The sequence below is a fragment of the Pecten maximus genome, chromosome 16 (assembly GCF_902652985.1).
Source record: "Pecten maximus chromosome 16, xPecMax1.1, whole genome shotgun sequence".
Lineage (NCBI taxonomy): Eukaryota > Metazoa > Mollusca > Bivalvia > Pectinida > Pectinidae > Pecten > Pecten maximus.
Window position 1 is genome coordinate 12,386,435 of NC_047030.1, and position 23,550 is coordinate 12,409,984.

The following is a 23,550-nucleotide window of genomic DNA, read 5'->3' on the forward strand; positions in this document are numbered from 1 at the left end:
AGAAGACCTTAGGTACTATTCTATATTCCTGTAATAATCCTACTGACGGCCTCTAGGTGTAGCTTTCATCACCTCCTAGTTGTCAAGGACAGACAGATGATTACAGTCGTCCCTACTGTAAGCATCAATAACAGCGACACCTTCATAAAAATAACTAAAAAACAGAAATGATATATAAACTTGGAAAATGGCTCCTTTTGACTTAGAGACTGAAATAGTTATTACATATTTTCCAATAAAAAATCTATAAACTTTGGAAGAGAGAACATTAAACAAAGAAAGGACTCTGTCTAAGTTCTATTGGGTCTTATTACACTGCTTACAAAGTCTAGTAATGTTCTGGTGATAAAAACCTCGCATGAAGACTATCCCAGATATATACACAGACGCCATATTTGCATGATGGATATGGAGTTCATGTTCTGCACGACAAAAAAATAGTGTGTAATATCTGCATGACATACGTAGATGTCATGTTCTGTGTGACGCAATTACACATTCTGCAAGACACACAACTAGATACGTCATGTTTTGCTCAACATAATTATTATGGACACATTCTGCATGACACACAACTAAATATGTCATATTCTGCTCAACACACATTAAGGACACATGGAATCACATGTAAAAATCTGTCCAATCAAAACTATTCAATCAAAAAGATCACCACTAAAAAAATCTGTTAAAATCCCAGTCACCTACAGCCATCCAGTTTGTAATATTTAACGTCCCATCAACAGCTAAAGTCATTTAGGACGGCCTCTGTGTGTGCAAGATGGTAGAGATGCACATGTATGTGTGTATTAGGAGGCTGCAGCATGTTCATGTTTGTTAGTGCCAGACTGATGGCAGCTTTAAAGTGCTATCTCACTGAATCACACTGCCGAAGACATCCAGCAGGACACCTCACCCTGCCAGATTATACACTCCCAAAATACTAAGCATTAAGCAGGAGATGTAACTATCATTGTTATACTCTGGTATTGTTACAACTCTAACTACCATTGTCATACTCTGGTATTGTTACAACCCTAACTACCATTGTTATACTCTGGTATTGTTACAACCCTAACTACCATTGTCATACTCTGGTATTGTTACAACCCTAACTACCATTGTTATACTCTGGTACTGTTACAACCCTAACTACCATTGTTATACTCTGGTACTGTTACAACCCTAACTACCACTTTTATACTCTGGTATTGTTACAACCCTAACTACCATTGTTATACTCTGGTATTGTTACAACCCTAACTATCATTGTTATACTCTGGTACTGTTACAACCCTAACTACCATTGTTATACTCTGGTACTGTTACAACCCTAACTACCACTTTTATACTCTGGTATTGTTACAACCCTAACTACCATTGTTATACTCTGGTATTGTTACAACCCTAACTACCATTGTTATACTCTGGTATTGTTACAACCCTAACTATCATTGTTATACTCTGGTATTGTTACAACCCTAACTACCACTTTTATACTCTGGTATTGTTACAACCCTAACTACCATTGTTATACTCTGGTACTGTTACAACCCTAACTACCATTGTTATACTCTGGTATTGTTACAACCCTAACTATCATTGTTATACTCTGGTATTGTTACAACCCTAACTACCACTTTTATACTCTGGTATTGTTACAACCCTAACTACCATTGTTATACTCTGGTACTGTTACAACCCTAACTACCATTGTTATACTCTGGTACTGTTACAACCCTAACTACCATTGTTATACTCTGGTATTGTTACAACCCTAACTACCATTGTTATACTCTGGTATTGTTACAACCCTAACTATCATTGTTATACTCTGGTATTGTTACAACCCTAACTACCATTGTTATACTCTGGTATTGTTACAACCCTAACTATCATTGTTATACTCTGGTATTGTTACAACCCTAACTACCATTGTTATACTCTGGTATTGTTACAACCCTAACTACCACTTTTATACTCTGGTATTGTTACAACCCTAACTACCATTGTTATACTCTGGTACTGTTACAACCCTAACTACCATTGTTATACTCTGGTACTGTTACAACCCTAACTACCATTGTTATACTCTGGTACTGTTACAACCCTAACTACCATTGTTATACTCTGGTATTGTTACAACCCTAACTACCATTGTTATACTCTGGTATTGTTACAACCCTAACTACCATTGTTATACTCTGGTACTGTTACAACCCTAACTACCATTGTTATACTCTGGTACTGTTACAACCCTAACTACCATTGTTATACTCTGGTATTGTTACAACCCTAACTACCACTTTTATACTCTGGTACTGTTACAACCCTAACTACCACTTTTATACTCTGGTATTGTTACAACCCTAACTACCATTGTTATACTCTGGTATTGTTACAACCCTAACTATCATTGTTATACTCTGGTATTGTTACAACCCTAACTACCATTGTTATACTCTGGTATTGTTACAACCCTAACTACCACTTTTATACTCTGGTACTGTTACAACCCTAACTACCATTGTTATACTCTGGTACTGTTACAACTCTCTTAGTCCCAGAATAAAATATATAATTATGTAATGCACATCTAAGGACGAACAGATAAAAATACTTAATTGTTAAAAGAAAGACAACAAATTTATCTTATGGACAAAAAATATCTGAATAGCCCAGCATCCGACGAAGGTAACTTCTAATTCTCAATATATGTGTGAAATCTGGATAAATCCATTATTAATTGTATTTCTAGTCAATACCACAAAAAAAAAACTATTTCCATAGCATAGGGGGGGGGGGGATCAAGAACTTTTATGTGATTGTAAATCAGAAATTCTGTTGAAAATAGAACTGCTAGTCACAAATAATTTATTTAATTCTGATCTATGTTGTATATTTGATTCCGGTGTAGAGGATCTTAATTGAATCCTGTTCTGGTAATAAACTTTAATACCGCTACTTACCATCTTACTGGCTATTAATTTGAACATTTTAGGTTTGTTATCGATTTCAGATTGCAATCTATTATACCAATATTTATGATTTTAATAAATCTGGATTGTTCACAATTCTCATATGTCAAACTGGAGTGTTTAGCAAGCTTATCATAATGTTTTTTCAAACTTTTACTTTTTCTTTAATTCAAAATCTTTCATCAAATTGTTCCTGTCAATGTTTACAATTAATTCAAACAAGTTTTAGCAACTGTTTGAACTGGGTCAGAATGTGAGTGCCTGATTATCTTTTGCTTGATGTCAGATCTGGAATCTACAACAGCATTATCAACAGTCAAAACAACCAATCTGATGCTAATTGTTTTAGTAAAACAAGGATACCTTTTTATAACAATGCTACGAGCTGTTTATCATTACCTTTTAGAATTTGCTGTTGGATATTTATATCATTTACATAAAAAGTTCCCCATATTATGAACACATTTACCTTTTCAGCAAAAAGTGTCTGTTTTAGCATCAAGGAACATCTTTGATTATCTTTGTATTTGAGGTGTTGGAAGATCTTTTTCATTTTACTACAGATATTTGATAATGCTTTGCATTTATCTATTGATTTTATTTTATTTTTCACATAAACGCATGTTGATTGAATTTTGTTTTTGAGTTGTCCTGAATACAAAAGTCTTGAAAAACAAAACCTATTTGTTTGCCAAAGATAGAGCTAGAGGAAATTTGAAATCTACCAGACCATTTTACAAGAGTTGCTTCCCTTCCATCCTAAAACGAATCCTGTACTTCAGCCGTCCTCAGACAAAGCTATGATTGACAGATGGTTACAGGTCATGTGACTAGCACGAGTCCACGGAGACAGCTATCACCATGTAAATTATAGAATGACATTAAGTGATTAGTGTAATTGGGTATGTTAGGAGCCATCACACCCAACAGACAGATGTTTCTGTCCACGTGTCTATAAACACGGCTGTGCACATGTTTAAGGTTTAACTCTACTTTTATCTAACAAATTTGTCAACAAATCTCTTCTCTGAATGTTCTCCAACAGTTTATAGCTATATCAATGTTACCAGTCTAAACATCATACATTAAAATAACAGTGTATATATCTATAAAATATTACCTTTGTTTAGCAAAACTTTTATATTATTATGTTTTATGAAGTTTATTTCATACTAATATGCATTCAAGTTGTACCAATAGTTACATAATTAAAAAAAACTTACATTTTAACTGCATAATATGTTTATTAAAAATCTAAAGGGAGCCCATGTATAACGTACATGTCTACAGGCTAAATAATAAAATATTTATCGCTGACGAAATAACTGAGAGACCTCTGTGTATAGTGGGGATCTGATACCTATATATTAACAGCTATCAACAATGGGATGCCATTTATGCCTGTACCAGGGTGTTTTATTGTCAACAATAGCTGATGTGGGGAAGATAACAGATATTGGACAGATCTGACAGGGTGACAGCTTGACACTACTGCATACATAATACATTATGTTATAGAATATGTATCAAATTAAACACAATTAAAAAAATAAACAAAATAAAACTTGAAAAAAAAATGAAAAAAATTCAGTGAATGGTTTCTGTTACAACGTTTATAAAACAAACCAATTGGTGTCTGTTACTGAAACGTCTTCTATCATTAAAGCTGCCTTTTAAATATTATGAAGTTATGAACCTTTATAATATATTGTATTAAATTACATAAAATGTACTAGTGTCATTTCATGGTTCTATAATGAATATTGTTTTATTTAGATATCAAATTTGTGTCAAATTTTGTATAAATTATTTCCTTTATTAAACATTTTATCTTCATTTTAAGTCCAATTTTCTCCATAAATCTCCTTGAACACACATCTTAATCACATTTCAAATATTACAGCTCTTTCTCGGCAATGCTAAAATTTTAAACAAGCAAGCAGATGTGTTAAGTGGCAATATTAAAATGTATGACCATTTCTTCCAGTGAAATTGCTGTCAGTTTCGGAGTGTTTTACACTAATTTGATAATGTATTTTGAGGAATGATATCTGTGGATTGGTTGTGTTATACTGATAATTGCTCTAATGTTGGTTTGATACTGTTCTGTTTAACCTCTACAGTCGAGACGTTTACCAACAATTAACACACAAGAACACACCAGAAAACAAAAAGTGCCTCTTGGAGGGTATTAATAGCACACTGTGAATGCAAATGTTATCGCGGGCCGCCAGCGTCAACTTGTCACCCAACCTGGCGTACCTCGCACCACAGTGATGTAGTGCCCTGCCCCCTGGTGATGGAACGCAGCGCTACGCAGACATTGTCGATGACACACACACCAAACACAAAACAAAGACGCTAATTTTACTATTTTTCTAGCATCCCATCAAATTGACAGGAGGAAGTGTGTATTGATTAGTCCAATCCACTTCTATCATGTACAAATTACTCCTAACCGCATGTACAGTGACGATTGGATATAGGGAGCATGTATACACTGATAACAAACGCAGGCAGGACTCAGAGTCCCCAGGGACGTGCTATAAACTCCACACCAGAGATACGTTTGTATTGGACCAAGTCGCTCGCCTCACCAGCGCTTGTCACTGACACTTCCTGTCTGAGTGAATCAATAGAGACTGGCAAACACAATGCTAGCGGACCTGGCTTTTTGGTATGTTTAACTGTGTTTAAAGTGACAAGATATTTTGTGATTGGCTGACCATCAAGTCTGTGGAGAATGTGGTGGCCGTCATCATTACTGATCAATAGACCTCTACCGTCGTAAACTGCCGGGCCATCAAGTCGTGGCGGGTGTAAATCTGACATTGTTTCTCTAATACCAGTTTCTGATTGGCCGACCATCATACAAGTTCAAAAATTGACATTGTCTTGTCGTCTGACGGAGAAACGGTATGTTTTATCGGAGCTACTGGAAGCTGCTGCCTGCTGTATTTACACAAGCTGGTGATAACTGACCCCGTATTCCATTGGACAGTATGATGTACCCTGTTTTTACCCTGTATGTACCCTGTATGTACCCCACTCAGTGAAGAGACAACTACCGGCTTTTATAACAATATGATAAGATTGTTGCTGAAACACAATTATATAAAAATCACGAGTCAGATGCCCTTAATATTGGCCAATAAATCGCAGTAAAGCGCACTTCACCGACACAGAAAAGTCGATAAGGACCCGAGAGGTGGCAACCTTGGTATAAAGTAAAGCTGCTTGGTCTAGCTGTGCATATACAGGCGTCCGGGCATGGTGCTGAGGAGATGCTAGGCACTGTCGCTCACCAAGTCTTAGCGCTGTTTACTCTGATTAAAGGCGAATCCCCCTGTTATGTTGATGGATTACATTCTTTATCCTGCTTATTTTCTCAAGAACAAAAGACTATTTATTGATCTGATGTCAAGAGGAGCCGAGGCCTCCCAATCATCCCAGCTACATACAGATATGACAGTCAGATCAGAGAGCCATGCCTCCATGTTCCTAACCTTGTGCACAATGCATGAAAATAAGCGATATGTCGCCATTCAATTACAAAGCCTTATCAAACAGTACAACTACAGCCTTCCGTTGTGTTCCATGGATCAGACCTTCCCACACTTGACATTCATAGCCAACATATTGAATTCTCAGTGTCATTATACACATCACATCAAACCTCTGGTATCCACATCTTACAATGACTGCCATAGGTTGTCATGGTTACTAAAGAAATATCCATACATTTTATGTGATGAAGATCATAAATTTGTTGCCAAACAGTCTATGAGGAATCCATATATTTTATTGTCCAACCTATCACTGTTCACGTGTCAATCCTAAATCAATTTTTAAATCAGATTTATGGAACTGAATCATTTAAACTGGCGGGCTGGTAGGCTCTATGTGAAGAAACACAAGCACTGGGAGTTTGTCAAAAGAAGCATGTCATTCTTATTTTTTTTAACTTTATATCACGATAATAAAATTCATGCAAATTACATCATAAAGTATTCTGTGTATTAAAGCTCTGGCTGTCCCAATTATCTCATTCAAGAGTCACATAATACCTTACATTTATTGATGTGTGAAGCAATAAAGAATAACTTATTTCACTAATTAACACAGACAGAACAATAGTCACACAGGAAGATACAAGGTCACAGCAATGTCATGACTGGCAGTAATGTCAAGGTCAAACCAGCCAACATCCAGGACAATGTCACAGAAGAGGAGGTAAGGGTCAGAAAAGGTCACATAAGCTTAAGGTCAGATAAGGCAGTGAAGATCAGACAAGGTCATACAAGGACAGACAAAGTCACACCTGGACAGACAAAGTCACACACGGACAGACAAAGTCACACCTGGACAGACAAAGTCACACACGGACAGACAAAGTCACACCTGGACAGACAAAGTCACACCAGGACAGACAAAGTCACACACGGACAGACAAAGTCACACCTGGACAGACAAAGTCACACCTGGACAGACAAAGTCACACCAGGACAGACAAAGTCACACCTGGACAGACAAAGTCACACACGGACAGACAAAGTCACACACAGACAAAGTCACACACGGACAAAGTCACACACGGACAAAGTCACACAAGGACAGACAAAGTCACACACGGTCAGACAAAGTCACACACGGACAGACAAAGTCACACGGACAGACAAAGCTACACATGGTCATATATCAGGTAGCAGTTAAAGCATTGTTTTCAACTTAATAAAATAAAAAAATCTTGTAATTATCTTTTTTTTTCTCTTTTTTTTTTGAGGATGTGACTGAACAAATTATTGAAGCACCTGGGCAATTAAAAAAATATGTGCCATAATCAAACCTCCAAAGGTCTCGCACACTTTTTGACTGCAGTCGACCACTGAAAACGATAATATCTAACAAGAAAGATGAAATAATTTTTTTGCACTTCATAGTTGAATATAATGGACTGCACATACACTGTGATGACAGTGTTTGATGTGATAGATGTATGTCTATCAGACAAGGAAATCAGGCACAAACAAGCTTACTATCTCAGCCTAATGTTCTTAATGTTCCTGTTGTATTTTATCAGAGGAGCTTTAAGTCCCTCAAAAGGATGTAAATAAGATTAAGGACTTACAAATCGTTTTCAACACGATACAACACAAACTCGTGACGATGGGTGTTCATGATATATTGAGTTAAAAACACTAACATGCCATGTGCTAAATAAAACGCAGAGAACATCAAACTAGGTCTGAGAAACAACATACACCATTAGTAGTAAAGACAAATGAATCGTCCTCTAGGTGTTGGACAACCTGAAAAGACATTACATCCTTGAGCATGTCCATCCATCATGTCACACTTACCTGGATCTCGCCTCTTACCTGGTCTTACACTGTGTCTATATCCTACCTGTACTTCTTACCTTTATACTTATCTATTATTACCATGATGAGAAGCAGACTTCACTGACAAATTAGGATTACTAATTAAGACATAAGCTGTCAAGTCTGACACAGGTATAATTTGTTACCTGGGCATGACTGACAGATATATGTCACGCTTAAGACACATCTACTGTCAGCATTTTTATAAAGTACATATCTACCATCAGGGATTTTACCAAATACATATCTACTGTCAGGGATTTTACTGAATACATATCTACTGTCAGGGATTTTACCAAATACATATCTACTGTCAGGGATTTTATAATGTACATATCTACTGTCAGGGATTTTATAAAGTACATATCTACTGTCAGGGATTTTACCGAATACATATCTACTGTCAGGGATTTTACCAAATACATTTTTACTGTCAGGGATTTTACCAAATACATATCTACCATCAGGGATTTTACCAAATACATTTTTACTGTCAGGGATTTTACCAAATACATATCTACTGTCAGGGATTTTACCAAATACATATCTACTGTCAGGGATTTTACCAAATACATATCTACTGTCAGGGATTTTACCAAATACATATCTACTATCAGGGATTTTACCGAATACATATCTACTGAATATTTATCTACTGCCAGGGATTTTGAATACTAATACTGTTAGATATCTACCGTTAAAAGTTTGTATACCAAATACATATCAATTATCAAGGGTTTAATATATACCAAATATACATCAGATCACACTGTTTAGGTATACGAGTTGGCCAGTCTAGGAGAAATACTGGGGACAATTCTCTGTAGATATTACAGTCTACTATTGTAACAGGTGTGTGATGGTCATGCAGTCTAGGAAAAATACTGGGGACAAATTAAACAGTCTACTTTTGTAACAGGTGTGTAATGGTCAGTCTAGGAGAAATACTGGGGACAAATTACACAGTCTACTATTGTAACAGGTGTGTGATGGTCAGTCTAGGAAAAATACTGGGGACAAATTAAACAGTCTACTTTTGTAACAGGTGTGTGATGGTCAGTCTAGGAGAAATATTAGCTACTGTAGGCACTAGAAAGTGTATATACCTGTGTACTGTTGTATGTGGTAGCTTATCACAATGATCCACCCAACAATGGGTAAGTTATGAGGGCCGGGTCTGATCTGATTAAGGCTGTATACAAACTAACACCCCCTAAAGTAGTCTCAATACAAAGTTTACACAATATTACAGTCCTTAGATCAGCATGAATACTGGGCTTATAGCCCACTGTTTGTTAAACGACACAGATCAACTAAAACACGTTGAGCAGGGACATTTACGAGACAAACAGCTCAATGAAAGCATTCCTTATCTACTTGATAAAAAGTGTACTCCAAACTTTGAGGGCAAACAAAGGTGGTGAATAGCTGTGATAACACACAGCCCTGGAAACACAGTACTAGTCAATTGTAGATATTCAAGTGGCCTGGCTGGCCAGGCACCGGTCGGTTGACATATCAGTTGATTAATATGGAGGCACTATAGAAAGCTACCTATAGTCAAAATGTGCGAGGTGTGATTCCAAGAGTTACTTCCCTTGGTATGGTGTTGGATTTGGTACACTGATTGCTCCTGAATCCCATTCTGTTGATGTTATACTGTTAGTCTAGGACTACTATATTGTGATATAAAAATGTAACAAAGCAGGTTTAAAGGAAACAAAATTGGAGAAATTATCTCTTAATTGCTTTAAGTCTACCCAGCCATTCATTTTTAGTTGAAAATCGTACCCTTTCCATATAGGACTCCTACTCACTGTCAATTGAGATGATGGTATTGTGTGACAATGGGACAACACTCTCTATACCAGGAAAGGGTTGAAGCACTATAGGGATTGTCAGTCTCAACAGCCAGGAGAAACTTTGGAGATATAGAGGGAGGAAATTTAGACCTATTGTCTCCCAAAAATACCAATATCTACATCCTTAATAATTGGAGGCAGTTCCAGTCCATAGAGACATTAACAATACTTAAGTTTTGTTCACTTCACAATATCTCTGCCATATTAACTACAGACAGCTGATTTCAGAGACTGACATGCTGTAAATAGAAAGTCAGACAGCTGATTTCAGAGACCGACATGCTGTAAATAGAAAGTCAGACAGCTGATTTCAGAGACCGACATGCTGTAAATAGAAAGTCAGACAGCTGATTTCAGAGACGGACATGCTGTAAATAGAAAGTCAGACAGCTGATTTCAGAGACGGACATGCTGTAAATAGAAAGTCAGACAGCTGATTTCAGAGACAGACTTCTGTATCTAGAGACATTTGATTTCAGAGACAGACTTCTGTATCTAGAGACAGTTGATTTCAGAGACAGCTGATTTCAGAGACGGACATGCTGTAAATAGAAAGTCAGACAGCTGATTTCAGAGACAGACTTCTGTATCTAGAGACAGTATCTAGAGACAGCGGATTTCAGAGACAGACTTCTGTATCTAGAGAGAGTTGATTTCAGAGACAGACTTCTGTATCTAGAGACAGTTGATTTCAGAGACAGACATGCTGTATCTAGAGAGAGCTGATTTCAGAGACAGACTTCTGTATCTAAAGAGAGTTGATTTCAGAGACAGACTTCTGTATCTAGAGAGAGTTGATTTCAGAGACAGACTTCTGTATCTAGAGACAGTTGATTTCAGAGACAGACTTCTGTATCTAGAGACAGTTGATTTCAGAGACCGACTTCTGTATCTAGAGAGAATTGATTTCAGAGACAGACTTCTGTATCTAGAGACAGTTGATTTCAATGACAGACTTCTGTATCTAGAGAGAGTTGATTTCAGAGACAGACTTCTGTATCTAGAGACAGTTGACTTCATTTAGGATTTCAAACCACACTTAAAGCAAACAAATGGATAAATCAAAAGATGTTAACAGATTTCATAGAACTATAGTGAGCTGGAAAGTTAGAATGGCCATAGAAAGTTATCCACCTACTCAAATTGATTTGATGTAAAATGCAGGCTAGTCATTCCGGCTGTCCCACAGCCATGCTTGTGGCGGTGTTTAGTGTGGTCAGTCAGGTGTGACATGGGAAACCAATGGAGCATATAGTTCATTAGCTCACCATTAAGATATCAAACGGAGGGCGGAAATCATCAAATTTGATCTCAATGCAAGGCATTAAAGATATGAATGGTGGAGATTATACCAATCATTACAAACTAAATCTACCATATATCCAACTGTACGACCATCCGCAATTCTTTATCAGTAAAGGGACATCACTCATGCAACATGTTATTCAAATTCCCATTTACTGGCTTTCAATACAGCATTTGCATATTACATTCTCATTGATTTGTACAATCTCTTGTGAGCCGTTTGGTTGACAGGACTAAACTCAGATTATAAAACGTCTAACCGGCAATTGTTCACAGAGGACGGCCCTGTACTGATGACTATACAAACAGATACTGACACGTCAGTACCACAGGGTTTGTGTAACAGAGTCAAAAGACAAAGGGCTTCAAACATCACCTCATGCTGTAACTCATAAACAAGACTCTATATACACACAGGCAAGCATGGCTATCTAAACAAACATATAATGGCCATTTATATAGACAATCTAAATTAAAAATTAAAAATTCATTTCGTAACTAAGAGCATGTTGGCCCACACAACAGATTGTTAATGGGTGTGATATATGATACAGGGACATCAACAGCCAAAGGAGTATAATATTGAATATCTGTGAATATCAATACTATTATACAGCATGCTTTGTTAGATAGTATCATAATACACACATCACAGCTTAACTCAATCTACAAAAAATATCTTCAATTTCTTGGACATCAATAGGAAAACATCTGTCAAATATTTGTTTTTCATTGCAATGCTTTACGGATATCAAAATATCCCATCTATTGTTATAACCATACATAGGGCTGTGCACTTCAAATCACAAATCAGTATATTCCAGATATGGGGTCAGCATAATTTTGATTTCAGGAGGAGTCCACAGCAAAGTATAATCAGTGAGAAATACAATATGATCATCAGAGCAAGGGCCAATCACTTGTTCTAGTTTTTGTATGGAACTGTTCCAACATGCATTATTAAACAGATTTTCTGTAATGAACTATAACACAGACGGTTGTGTCACTGTGCTTTAATCACGAAACAATATATAACTAAAACACTCACCGTTTCTTTATGAGGAAGAAGTTCCTTTCGGATCTTGAAGAAGTTCTTGCCATACTGACGGAGACCTTTGATGAAACGTTTCTGTAAAGAGATAGAAGTAGAATGATCACAATGCTACAAGTGATGGGTGGTGTATTGGTCAGCCATGCGTTCCTTTATTAGCTATAGGTTCATACCAGTTGTATTGGTACAAATCTGCTGTATCTATAATGGAGCGTGCCATACCAGAAGAAATGAACAAGTTTGTGTGGTTCATTTTCTGAATCGTACCACATTGATCCAAGATTGCAGAACAAGGTGCTTCTATGTTTTGCAATTTACTTTTTGTTAAAAACGAGAATCTTCATCAGCCCACAGAATTGTAAAGGTTACATATAAACATATATGATGAAACTATTGAGGCATCAGTTTACACCCACTACATTACTAAAAGGCGAAATGATGAATTTTATCTTTGAAACATATATTTGTTGCAAACATAGAAATTAACATGAGATTCCGTTTTGTTCCATCACATGGTGCTGTAAATTTCAGCTTTAATTTTTCTGACAGACAGGCCTAGTCTCTTTTAACACACACTATAATAGTGTATACTATGTCAATTTTTATTGTGTGCTTTGTTAGCATATATGTACATTACACTTTGATAGTGTTTTAATTTATTCTTAACGAGAGTGAGAGTGAGAGTTACAATAGTCCATTATTAAACTATTTTTAGTATAAATATGAAACTGTGATAGAGCTATAATTTAAATTTGTTACTATTTATGCATGTACTGTGATCATGTTGATTTTACTTTTGTTTGTCGCAAGAATAGCACTACAGTGCTAATGTTGACTTGTTGTATAATATGGGACTTTAAATAAAATTTCTTGACTCTTGACCTATTCAGTATAACTGGTACGGCCAGATAAAGGAACACTTAGTATGTAGACAACAAACAAGATGTATCTTCAAAATCCAGTGCTCTGCCCTTGATAAGAATATATTTCCTAAAATCAAACCCTCCCCAATAAAATCTACAGTATTCCTCCTCAAATAAACCCCTTTCCCTAGCTCTGAGGTTTGGGGAGAGCTGTTCCTCCTTTAATAAACCCCTTCTTCTAGCTCTGAAGTTTGGGGAGAGCTTTTCCTCCTCAAATAAACCCTTCCCCTAGCTCTGAGGTTTGGGGAGAGCTTTTCCTCCTCAAATAAACCCTTCCCCTAGCTCTGGAGTTTGGGGAGAGCTTTTCCTCCTCAAATAAACCCTTCTTCTAGCTCTGAAGTTTGGGGAGAGCTTATTTGTGTACTACCTTTTGGTTACTGATATGAAATTCTGATTTGTTCATTTAAAATATGGTAATTTCACACATTGGACTGTCACGGCTAAACATATGCCTTGGCTATGGAAATACCAATTCTAAAGAACAAAACTCAAGAAAACGTAGGTAAGGTGATGGCAGAATAGTTGTTTATATAGATATAGGAGTAGGCAATTATTCTAGAGACTGTAGTAGAATTTCCATAGCCCAACACACTTATATTATATACGATGGTAAACGTATTACTGTTCCAAGGCCAGCAAACAGTAACAGCTAATAGATACAAGGAAATTGATGAATCATTTCTCCAGCAGTGACACAATGGTTTTTGCATTTATAGCGATGAAACTCAAGCTTATAATCTATTTCCTAACGGATGTTGTCATTTACAGAATTAAACATTCGCATTGGAATGAGAATTAATCAACAATCATTAAATATCCCAGGCAGTCTTTAGATGACTGATGATCAAAAGGAATTGGAGATACATTTTGAGAGAAGATATACATCAGGATTACCAATTTCTTACACAAGACAAACAGTTTTACGTTGTCTTTACAATCTTAACCTTTAATAAAGATGGCATTACCAAGCTTACACACATATAAAACCTTCCTTTAGCAGTGGATTGGACTGAGTGGAGCTCTTTAGTATGGAGGTGTATTTATATTGGGTAATTATTTTTTATGAAGGAACATTTAGACTTGGTAGAGCTCTTTTTTTATGAGGGTACATTTTGATTGGGTAGAGCTCTTTTTTTATGAAGGTACATTTAGATTGGGATATACAGCTCTTTAGTACGGAGGTGTATTTGGATTGGGATATAGAGCTCTTTAGTACGGAGGTGTATTTGGATTGGGCAGAGCTCTTTTTTTATGAAGGTACATTTGGATTGGGATATAGAGCACTTTAGTACGGAGTTGTATTTGTATTGGGTAGAGCTCTTTTTTATGAAGGTACATTTTGATTGGGATATAGAGCTCTTTAGTACGGAGTTGTATTTGGATTGGGAAGAGCTCTTTTTTATGAATGTACATTTGCATTGGGATATAGAGCTCTTTAGTACGGAGGTGTATTTGGATTGGGAAGAGCTCTTTTTTATGAATGTACATTTGCATTGGGATATAGAGCTCTTTAGTACGGAGTTGTATTTGGATTGGGAAGAGCTCTTTTTTATGAATGCACATTTGCATTGGGATATAGAGCTCTTTAGTACGGAGGTGTATTTGGATTGGGAAGAGCTCTTTTTTATGAATGTACATTTTGATTGCGGTATAGAGCTCTTTAGTACGGAGGTGTATTTGTATTGGGTAGAGCTCTTTTTTATGAATGTACATTTGCATTGGGATATAGAGCTCTTTAGTACGGAGTTGTATTTGGATTGGGAAGAGCTCTTTTTTATGAAGGTACATTTGGATTGGGATATAGAGCTCTTTAGTACGGAGGTGTATTTGGATTGGGAAGAGCTCTTTTAACAAAGATTCATTGGATTAGGTAGAGCTCTTATTTTGTGATGGTAAATTTGGACTGGGCACAACCCTTTATTTTACGGAGGTACATTTGGATCGGGTAGCTAGAACTCTATAGCATGAAGGTACATTAAGTTGACAGAGCTTAATGCCCCATGTGTTTGTTTGTACATGTTGTGATCGTGATTATTGTGTTGTCGGTGTTTGTTCTCCTGTATACCCAGAAAATGCGTTCCCGATCGTGGTGTTGTGGCATGTTTGTACTATGGAGATACAAGTCCTGTGATGGCCAGTCTCCTGTTTGTGTCAACTCGGGCAATACATCTGTTGCTGTGTAAGCCCTTGTTCCTAAACACTTATTGAGAGGGCAAATAGTGTCTACAGGCCGTTATTGATAGCAGCACCACTGCCCTGTAATAACCTTGTGTCTGTCATTGTTACTGAATGGTCTGGTATCCACAGTAACCGTGGTCAACGGCCTGCTAACAGGAATAAATAGTACATTTACGATTCAAATTCTAGGTTAAGAAAGGTATTCTAGTCTGAAACCTCTACATTAGGACATTGGTACTGAGAGAGATTCCATCCCTTCAGTTTCTGTCATAGAAATCCAAAAAAATACTAGAAAATACCCCAATACCAGCCTCACATTTTATACCCCAAAACATAACAATGTCGGAAGTATACTCATAATTCACCTTTGTATAAAGTTTGATGAGCAAGGAATGAAGATTGCTATAAGTGTTAAAATCAATGGGCAACATTCTATGCTCCCCCATTATATAGCCGGGGCATAACAAAAGTTATTACTGGATATGATTTCAGCCAATCAGAGGGTAGTAAATGGTGGCCATTTTTTTTTTTATCAAAGTAACACTGCCGTTGCCTTAGTATAACCCAACCACATGTACATGGCAAATTTTCATTAAAATCGGACATTATCTAAATTTTGCCCAATCCGTTTGGCAGTCCTTTTGAGTGGTAATTCACCATTTCATGGCAGGGGCATAAAAAAAAAACATTTCAAAATCTTTTTTGAACGTTTCCTGCTACACAACAGATATACACAAAGTTCTATGCCCTTCCAGCTGAACCAAATATTTAAGATATACGACCTCAAACAACTACCTAGCCCATGTTGTATAGCTGATTTCAACTGATTTCAATTTTAGTCTAGCTATCTTGAAAAAATTACAATTTCATAGATCCCATATATGGGCATGAGCATATGATATGTTTGATAACTACTGTTTAACGGTATGGCCTATAAAATATACAGTTTCCGGACCTGTACCACTTTACACTTCCTACCTTTCACTTTGAAGTTGTACAGATGTATGTAAGAGATAGTTTGAATTGTTGGTATATCAGAGCTGTAACTTAACCTACAAGGAAATGCACTGCAGGATGTTTACAAATACACATCTGTCTGTTTTCACACCGATCTCCTTCCCAATCGATCACAAGGATAACTCAAGTGTCAGATAATGAGGTCTCTAGTCCCTCAATAAATCTGACTGCTGATTGGCTGCTCTTCACTCCTACACCCTCTCATTGGCTAATCTTCTTTCGTTCTATTAATACCAGTATGTTGATTGGACGTTAAGTACTGAAACATTGGAATCACTAGATGGCGCTGTCTGCAATTAGCCCTGGGGTTTAGGTTTGTGTGTTTTGTATTGAGCCTAGAGATTGGGAGGTGCAGCATATACCTGGTGTTATAGGGCTGGATCTTGTGTGAGATAGACCTATACTGTAGTGTAGACACTCCAACATCTGCCGCCTGGCAAAGGGGGTCTACGGCATCATTACCACTACACAAACCCTGTTATCTTAACTGGTGGGTATAATTATGAATTACCAGCCTAGCTTCTATCTGAATATACAGGTACTTTCCTATCAGAACTTGTCAGATCTCAATCCTCTAAATGCATTCCAGCTGGTCGTAACAGCCCCCTAATCATAAAACCACCAGATATGTAACAGATAAATCATATCTTTTTCTCACAAATCAATAAGGAGCCTATGTACAGCCTCTCCTGGTACCAGTGTAACTTTGCCTTGCCTCAGCCAATCAGACAGAATTCATCACAAGCCTTGGATGTAGTTTAGCAATTTGCGTGGAGGCATAGCTTCCCTTGATGTGTGATTTATGTTGTAAGCGTCTATGACCCAACATCATTATGAGCTCTCTTACTTTTTATTTGAAAAACTAAGAGAACTTAATTGTGAAATTCATCATGATTTGTCTATATTGCGAGTGCCAAGCTGAAAGTAACTGTATTGTTGTCTATCTAAGGGAAATAACTGTGTAGATGTGAAATATGACCAGCTTCATAGACATAGAATGCAGACACCCTACTATTCAATTTATCTTCACTATAGATTTTTCAAGTGGACTGTTTTAATACAGATGATCTTTTGACTAGGTTTTATACGGATGATCTTTTGACTAGGTTTTATGTGGATGGACTTTTGACTAGGTTTTACGTGGATGATCTTTTGACTATAGGTTTTATACAGATGATCTTTCGACTAGGTTTTATACAGATGATCTTTTGACTAGGTTTTACGTGGATAATCTTTTGACTAGGTTTTACGTGGATGATCTTTTGACTAGGCTTTATACAGATGATCTTTTGACTAGGTTTTACGTGGATGATCTTTTGACTAGGTTTTATACGGATGATCTTTTGACTAGGTTTTATACGGATGATCTTTTGACTAGGTTTTATGTGGATGATCTTTTGACTAGGTTTTATGTGGATAATCTTTTGACTAGGTTTTACGTGGATGATCTTTTGACTAGGTTTTACGTGGATGATCTTTTGACTAGGTTTTATACAGATGATCTTTTGACTAGGTTTTATACAGATGATCTTTTGACTATAGGTTTTATACGGATGATCTTTTGACTATAGGTTTTATTAGTCTTACAGCTGTATCTTACATATCTGAATTGTTAACATGTTGCCGATCAGGCCCCTCAGAGTACTATTGACACTTTCTCCAGCAGTATAATGGACTAATGAGAAGCGACAAGGCCGAGCTAATTGTCTCTTTTCGTGAAAATCAATATGTGCCTCCTAAACACTAACAGATTCTCACTTGAAACCCACCATCTAATTCACAATTTAATCTTTCAATCTTTGAGATTAAAATCAAATTACAAGTTTTTGGATTGTTTGCACGAGTTGATGTGCATATAACCCACTTAGTATTTTTTTCTTCTTCTTTTGTCCTTTCAGAGTATTATTTTTAAATTAACAATATTGAAATGAAAATTTGTATCTCCTTTGTCAATTGTTGAAAGCATGCATACAATTATTTGAATATATAATTCATCTTGTCACCTTTTTACATTTCAATTTCCAATTTCAAATGTTAAATTGTCTGGCATGTTTTTTTATTGAATAACCACCAAAGATATCTCACTTTGATCTGCTGGCAATAAGTGCACAGTGAGTGTAAAAACAACACTTATTTTTATCTACAATGTTGAATCATACAGAATAAAACCACACCAAACACATACATTGTGGTAATACCACATTTACAAACATGCAGAGCTGTGATTGGCTGTAGATTCACATTTACATACATGCAGAACTGTGATTGGCTGTAGATTCACATTTACATACATGCAGAGCTGCATGTGATTGGCTGTAGATTCACATGGATGTTGATACACGGTTACATACATGCAGAGCTGTGATTGGCTGTAGATTCACATTTACATACATGCAGAGCTGCATGTGATTGGCTGTAGATTCACATGGATGTTGATACACGGTTACATACATGCAGAGCTGTGATTGGCTGTAGATTCACAATTAATAACATACATCCAGAGTTGAGATTAGCTGTAGATTCACAATCAAATACAAGCAGAGCTGTGATTGGCTATGGATTCAATTTGCATATAAACAAAAGCTGAGATTGGCTGTAGATTTCCCATTGTTTCAATTGAGACATCAACATAATGGTGTCACATGTGTAATGATGGCACCACAAAAGGAGAAGTATGAAGATTAAACATTATCATTTTAGATTTAATATCCACCTGAAAAATGTTGTTTTCACCAACATTTGCAAAAACTCTAGTCTGTATCACTAACATGATCTTGCATATTTCTTAATGCTACATATCCAATTATGAATTTTGGTATACAGATGTATTTATTTCTGTATTTTTTTAATTGATCTTTTGTTGACCAGATTGAGGCTTGTTTACATTAAATATCTTTGGTTCATTTCATACTTCTTAGATAAACCTGTCAGAAAACTAGCACACTAGATATAAATGTAAACAAGGTTTAACATAAAGTGTGAGGAGCTTCATGTATCCCTGCACAACAATATGTGATCTATAAATAACCAGTGTTGTATATAACCTATAGGCCTACATCACCGTCTTTATTTTTGTAACTATTGTCAATGTCAATGATGAACAGAGAAAACACATTTTATCATATAACACCTTTACATTTCATGAAGTACTTTCAAACAATGTCTTAATCGCTGAATTATCATTGTAAATGGCTACACAGAGGTCAAACTGAGGTCAGGCTGAGGTCACTTTGTCCCCCCACACTCTAGTACCCAACACATACATTCTCATATTGTACAATTCCCAAGTTTGATATCTATAACATAAAACGGTGATTGAGATAAGTTCCTGAAACCTATAATCATTATTACAGTACATGACAGTGCTAGGATGTTGTTTCCCATGATGAAGGGGGACTGAAGTGTTATTGACTGTTACGGGAGCTTCACGGCCCTATGACTGCCGTGATATAGCATGCTGACTTGGAAAGACAATGACAGGTTATAAGCCCAAATCCCCTTTGGTGTCGCCTCCTCCAGATTTCGCTGTACATGAACATGACAACACCACTTGTCGTGTGATTGTGGGGATATGTATGCAATGTAAACCATTCAAGACTATAACAGTGATAATGTGTTACAGTGCCCTCTAGTGAGGAAAGTTCCCGTTGGGATGTTGGCTAGAATGGCAGTGGTATGTACGATGAAACAGCAGCACATGACTGAAGGTGACTAGTGATATTGCTACTGTGGGGCATGTCCACCCAGCATTCCTCTTACGTCGGTACAATCACATGCATGTGTAAGGCTGTGGGCCATGGTAACACCACATGAGCTGTGCAGCAGTGGGAATATAGGGGTTTGACGTGTAAATGACCTGCAATATATTTAAGGCTCCTAGGGTATGTAAGTGCCCTGAAGTGTCAAGGGCCTGTGACATCTGTGCCTATGAGAAGCATTAGCACTTCACAGCTGTATACTAATGACTATGTAGCTGCATTGCAACAAACATGCCAGAAGATATGCATTTATGTGGTGTAATACAGAAACACAGAGACCTTCACCTACAATGTGTGGTTCTAATTAAGGTTACCGTAGAAACAGATGTGTAACCATGACCACAGAGCAATATCATGGCCCCATTTGTTACAAACATTTAGCCATAAAAGAATATTCAGATGTTTCACACTCAGCTGTAATTGAAGCAATATGAAATCCTAGATATTAAAATGTAACTTGAGTAACACCCGATAGCTCTTGGTAAGTAACACCAGTGACACAAGAGTTAACTGACATCTCTTACAGTAAATACAGTTAAAACAACAGTGGTAAAATAGTATAAACTAACAACAGCACAACAGCACGGAGTCACGAGTCACGAGTCAATAACCACAATAGTGGAGTCAGTAAAAAAAAAGTAGTGGTCAGTCAGTAACCAAAGTAGTGGTCAGTCAGTAACCAAAGTAGTGGGTCAGTAACCAAAGTAGTGGTCAGTCAGTAACCAAAGTAGTGGTCAGTCAGTAACCAAAGTAGTGGGTCAGTAACCAAAGTAGTGGTCAGTCAGTAACCAAAGTAGTGGTCAGTCAGTAACCAAAGTAGTGGTCAGTCAGTAACCAAAGTAGTGGTCAGTCAGTAACCAAGGTAATGGAGTCACTTTAACCATAGTGATGGTAGCGGAGTCCATACCAAAGTAATGAGCAAGTAACCATAGTGATTTGAGTCAGTAACTAGAGTGTTGAGTCAGTTACCATGGTGATTTGAGTCAGTAACTAGAGTGTTGAGTCAGTTACCATGGTGATTTGAGTCAGTAACTAGAGTGTTGAGTCAGTTACCATGGTGACTGATGTCATACTGTAAACCTGACATATTGTTCTACCCTGGTAAACCTTATGTTTCCATTGTCAGGCCATTAAAAATCCATTGCACTTCCTTATAGGCTTTTTCATCACGATAATCTCAAGTTCCACGCTATAAAAGCACTTACACAGAACACTTGGGTGTTATGACAGAAAACTGTGTACACAGATCTGGTCAAACCTAATTCAAGGCTATTTCATGGCCCCAAATTGATTTATTCAACGATTTTTTCAGAGTAAATGTCATTTTACATTATTGATTTTTTCCTGATGCTTCACACTTTTCATACACAATCTCACCTTAATCCTTGATTTTTTTTTCAGTTTGAGATACAAAACAAATTGCTATTAACCATTGAAGTCTTAAAATTTAGATCAAAAATTTAAATGGGGAATTTTTCTGCAAATTTTGGACTGAAATACATTTCCTGATATTTTTGTCTCTATTCAATTAGATAAGGAAAATACTGATTTAAACATTCCAGGACTTTACAAGGACATGTGCTCAGACTCAAAGCTTTACAAGGCCATGTGCTCAGACTCAAAGCTTTACAAGGACATGTGCTCAGACTCAAAGCTTTACAAGGACATGTGCCCAGACTCAAAGCTTAACAAGGACATGTGCTCAGACTACAAAGCTTTACAAGGACATGTGCCCAGATTCGAATCTTTACAAGGCCATGTTCCCGATTCTAAGCTTTAAGAGGTCATGCACCTAGATTCTATGCTTTTCAAGGCCATGGGCCTAGATTAAAAGGTTTCCCAATGACATGGGCTACAGTTTATAGCTTTTGAAAGCCATACCCAAGATTCAAAGCTATTCAAGTCCATCAACCAAGATTCAAAGCTTTTCAAGGCTATGGGCCGAGATTCAAAGCTGCTTTTCAATGCCATGGGCCAAGATTCAAAGCTTTTTAAGGCCATGGGTCCAGATTAAAGGCTTTGCAATATCAATGGTCTAGATTAAAGGCTTTCAAATGCTATGGGCCAAGATTCAAATCTTTTCAAGGCCTAAACTTAAATTCAAGGCTTTTCAAACCATGGGCTTTGATTCAAAGTTTCTGAAGGACACCCAGCAATATTCAAATGGTCTTTTCAGGACTGACTGTGTAGTTTTAAGGTCAAATACAGTAAGTGTTACTCTGACATTGAACTGGTAACAACAATTACAACAAACACACTACGGATACCTACCGAATCCTCCTCTGTCCACTTTTTCTCTATACTGCGGAGGGCTGGAGACTTGACCAGTGCCTGTAGACCCTTGCCCTGTGTCGTAGGTGTGACGATGTAACTGTAGGGATACATAGATCTCATCAGTATTTCTAGTTGACAGGAAATTGTACATACTTAAATAAACAGTAAATTGTTGTAATGTAATAAGCTATGTATGCAGTGGTTGTGTTTGGAATCACTTTAAAAGTTGAATCAAACACAATTCTCAAACAATTATGAGACTAACATGAACAGAAATATTTACAAAACCATTTACCAAAATTGGTTAAATGTATTTGTGCTTTGATCAGACCTGTACAGCATGGTGTTATACTGGGGTGCAGATGTGAAATATGGGTACTGGTTATATGATGTATTTTTGACAATCCATATTCAGTTTTAGTTTTAGAAAGAACAATTTTGACCTTAGCCTTAGGAAGTTTATAAACCTCTAATGCCCATCTCATTTCAGTGAATCGTCGTGGTCAACTTTCAGAAAGGTTGACCTTCTGTATGGGCCTTAGATGACATGTTTTTTACAATATAAATTCAGTTCTATTTTTAGTAACAGTGACCTTGACCTTGGAAACTTTTCATACCAATATTTGACATCACAGTTTAATACCATAATAAATTTCAGAAAGTTTGGTGTTCTTGATTCTTCTGACAGATAGATATTACGATTTGTGGGGTGTTAATTAGTCATAGGCAGATGTAAAATGGCTTATTGTCAATTTAATTGATACATCAAAACACTGATTTACAGCATAGTGTTTTCTGCATTTTAGTATCCATTGTGGACTACATA

At 36.8% G+C, this 23,550-nt stretch overlaps 1 protein-coding gene across 1 annotated transcript in view; it reads right to left on the bottom strand.

The window, feature by feature from the left end:
* LOC117345325 (arginine-glutamic acid dipeptide repeats protein-like) overlaps positions 1 to 23,550 on the bottom strand; it is a 173,819-nt gene that overhangs the window by 38,972 nt on the left and 111,297 nt on the right. Inside the window, 3 exon segments of the mRNA XM_033908393.1 lie at positions 12,572 to 12,652; positions 22,722 to 22,799; positions 22,801 to 22,821. Of these exon segments, the coding sequence (XP_033764284.1) occupies positions 12,572 to 12,652; positions 22,722 to 22,799; positions 22,801 to 22,821 (180 nt within the window).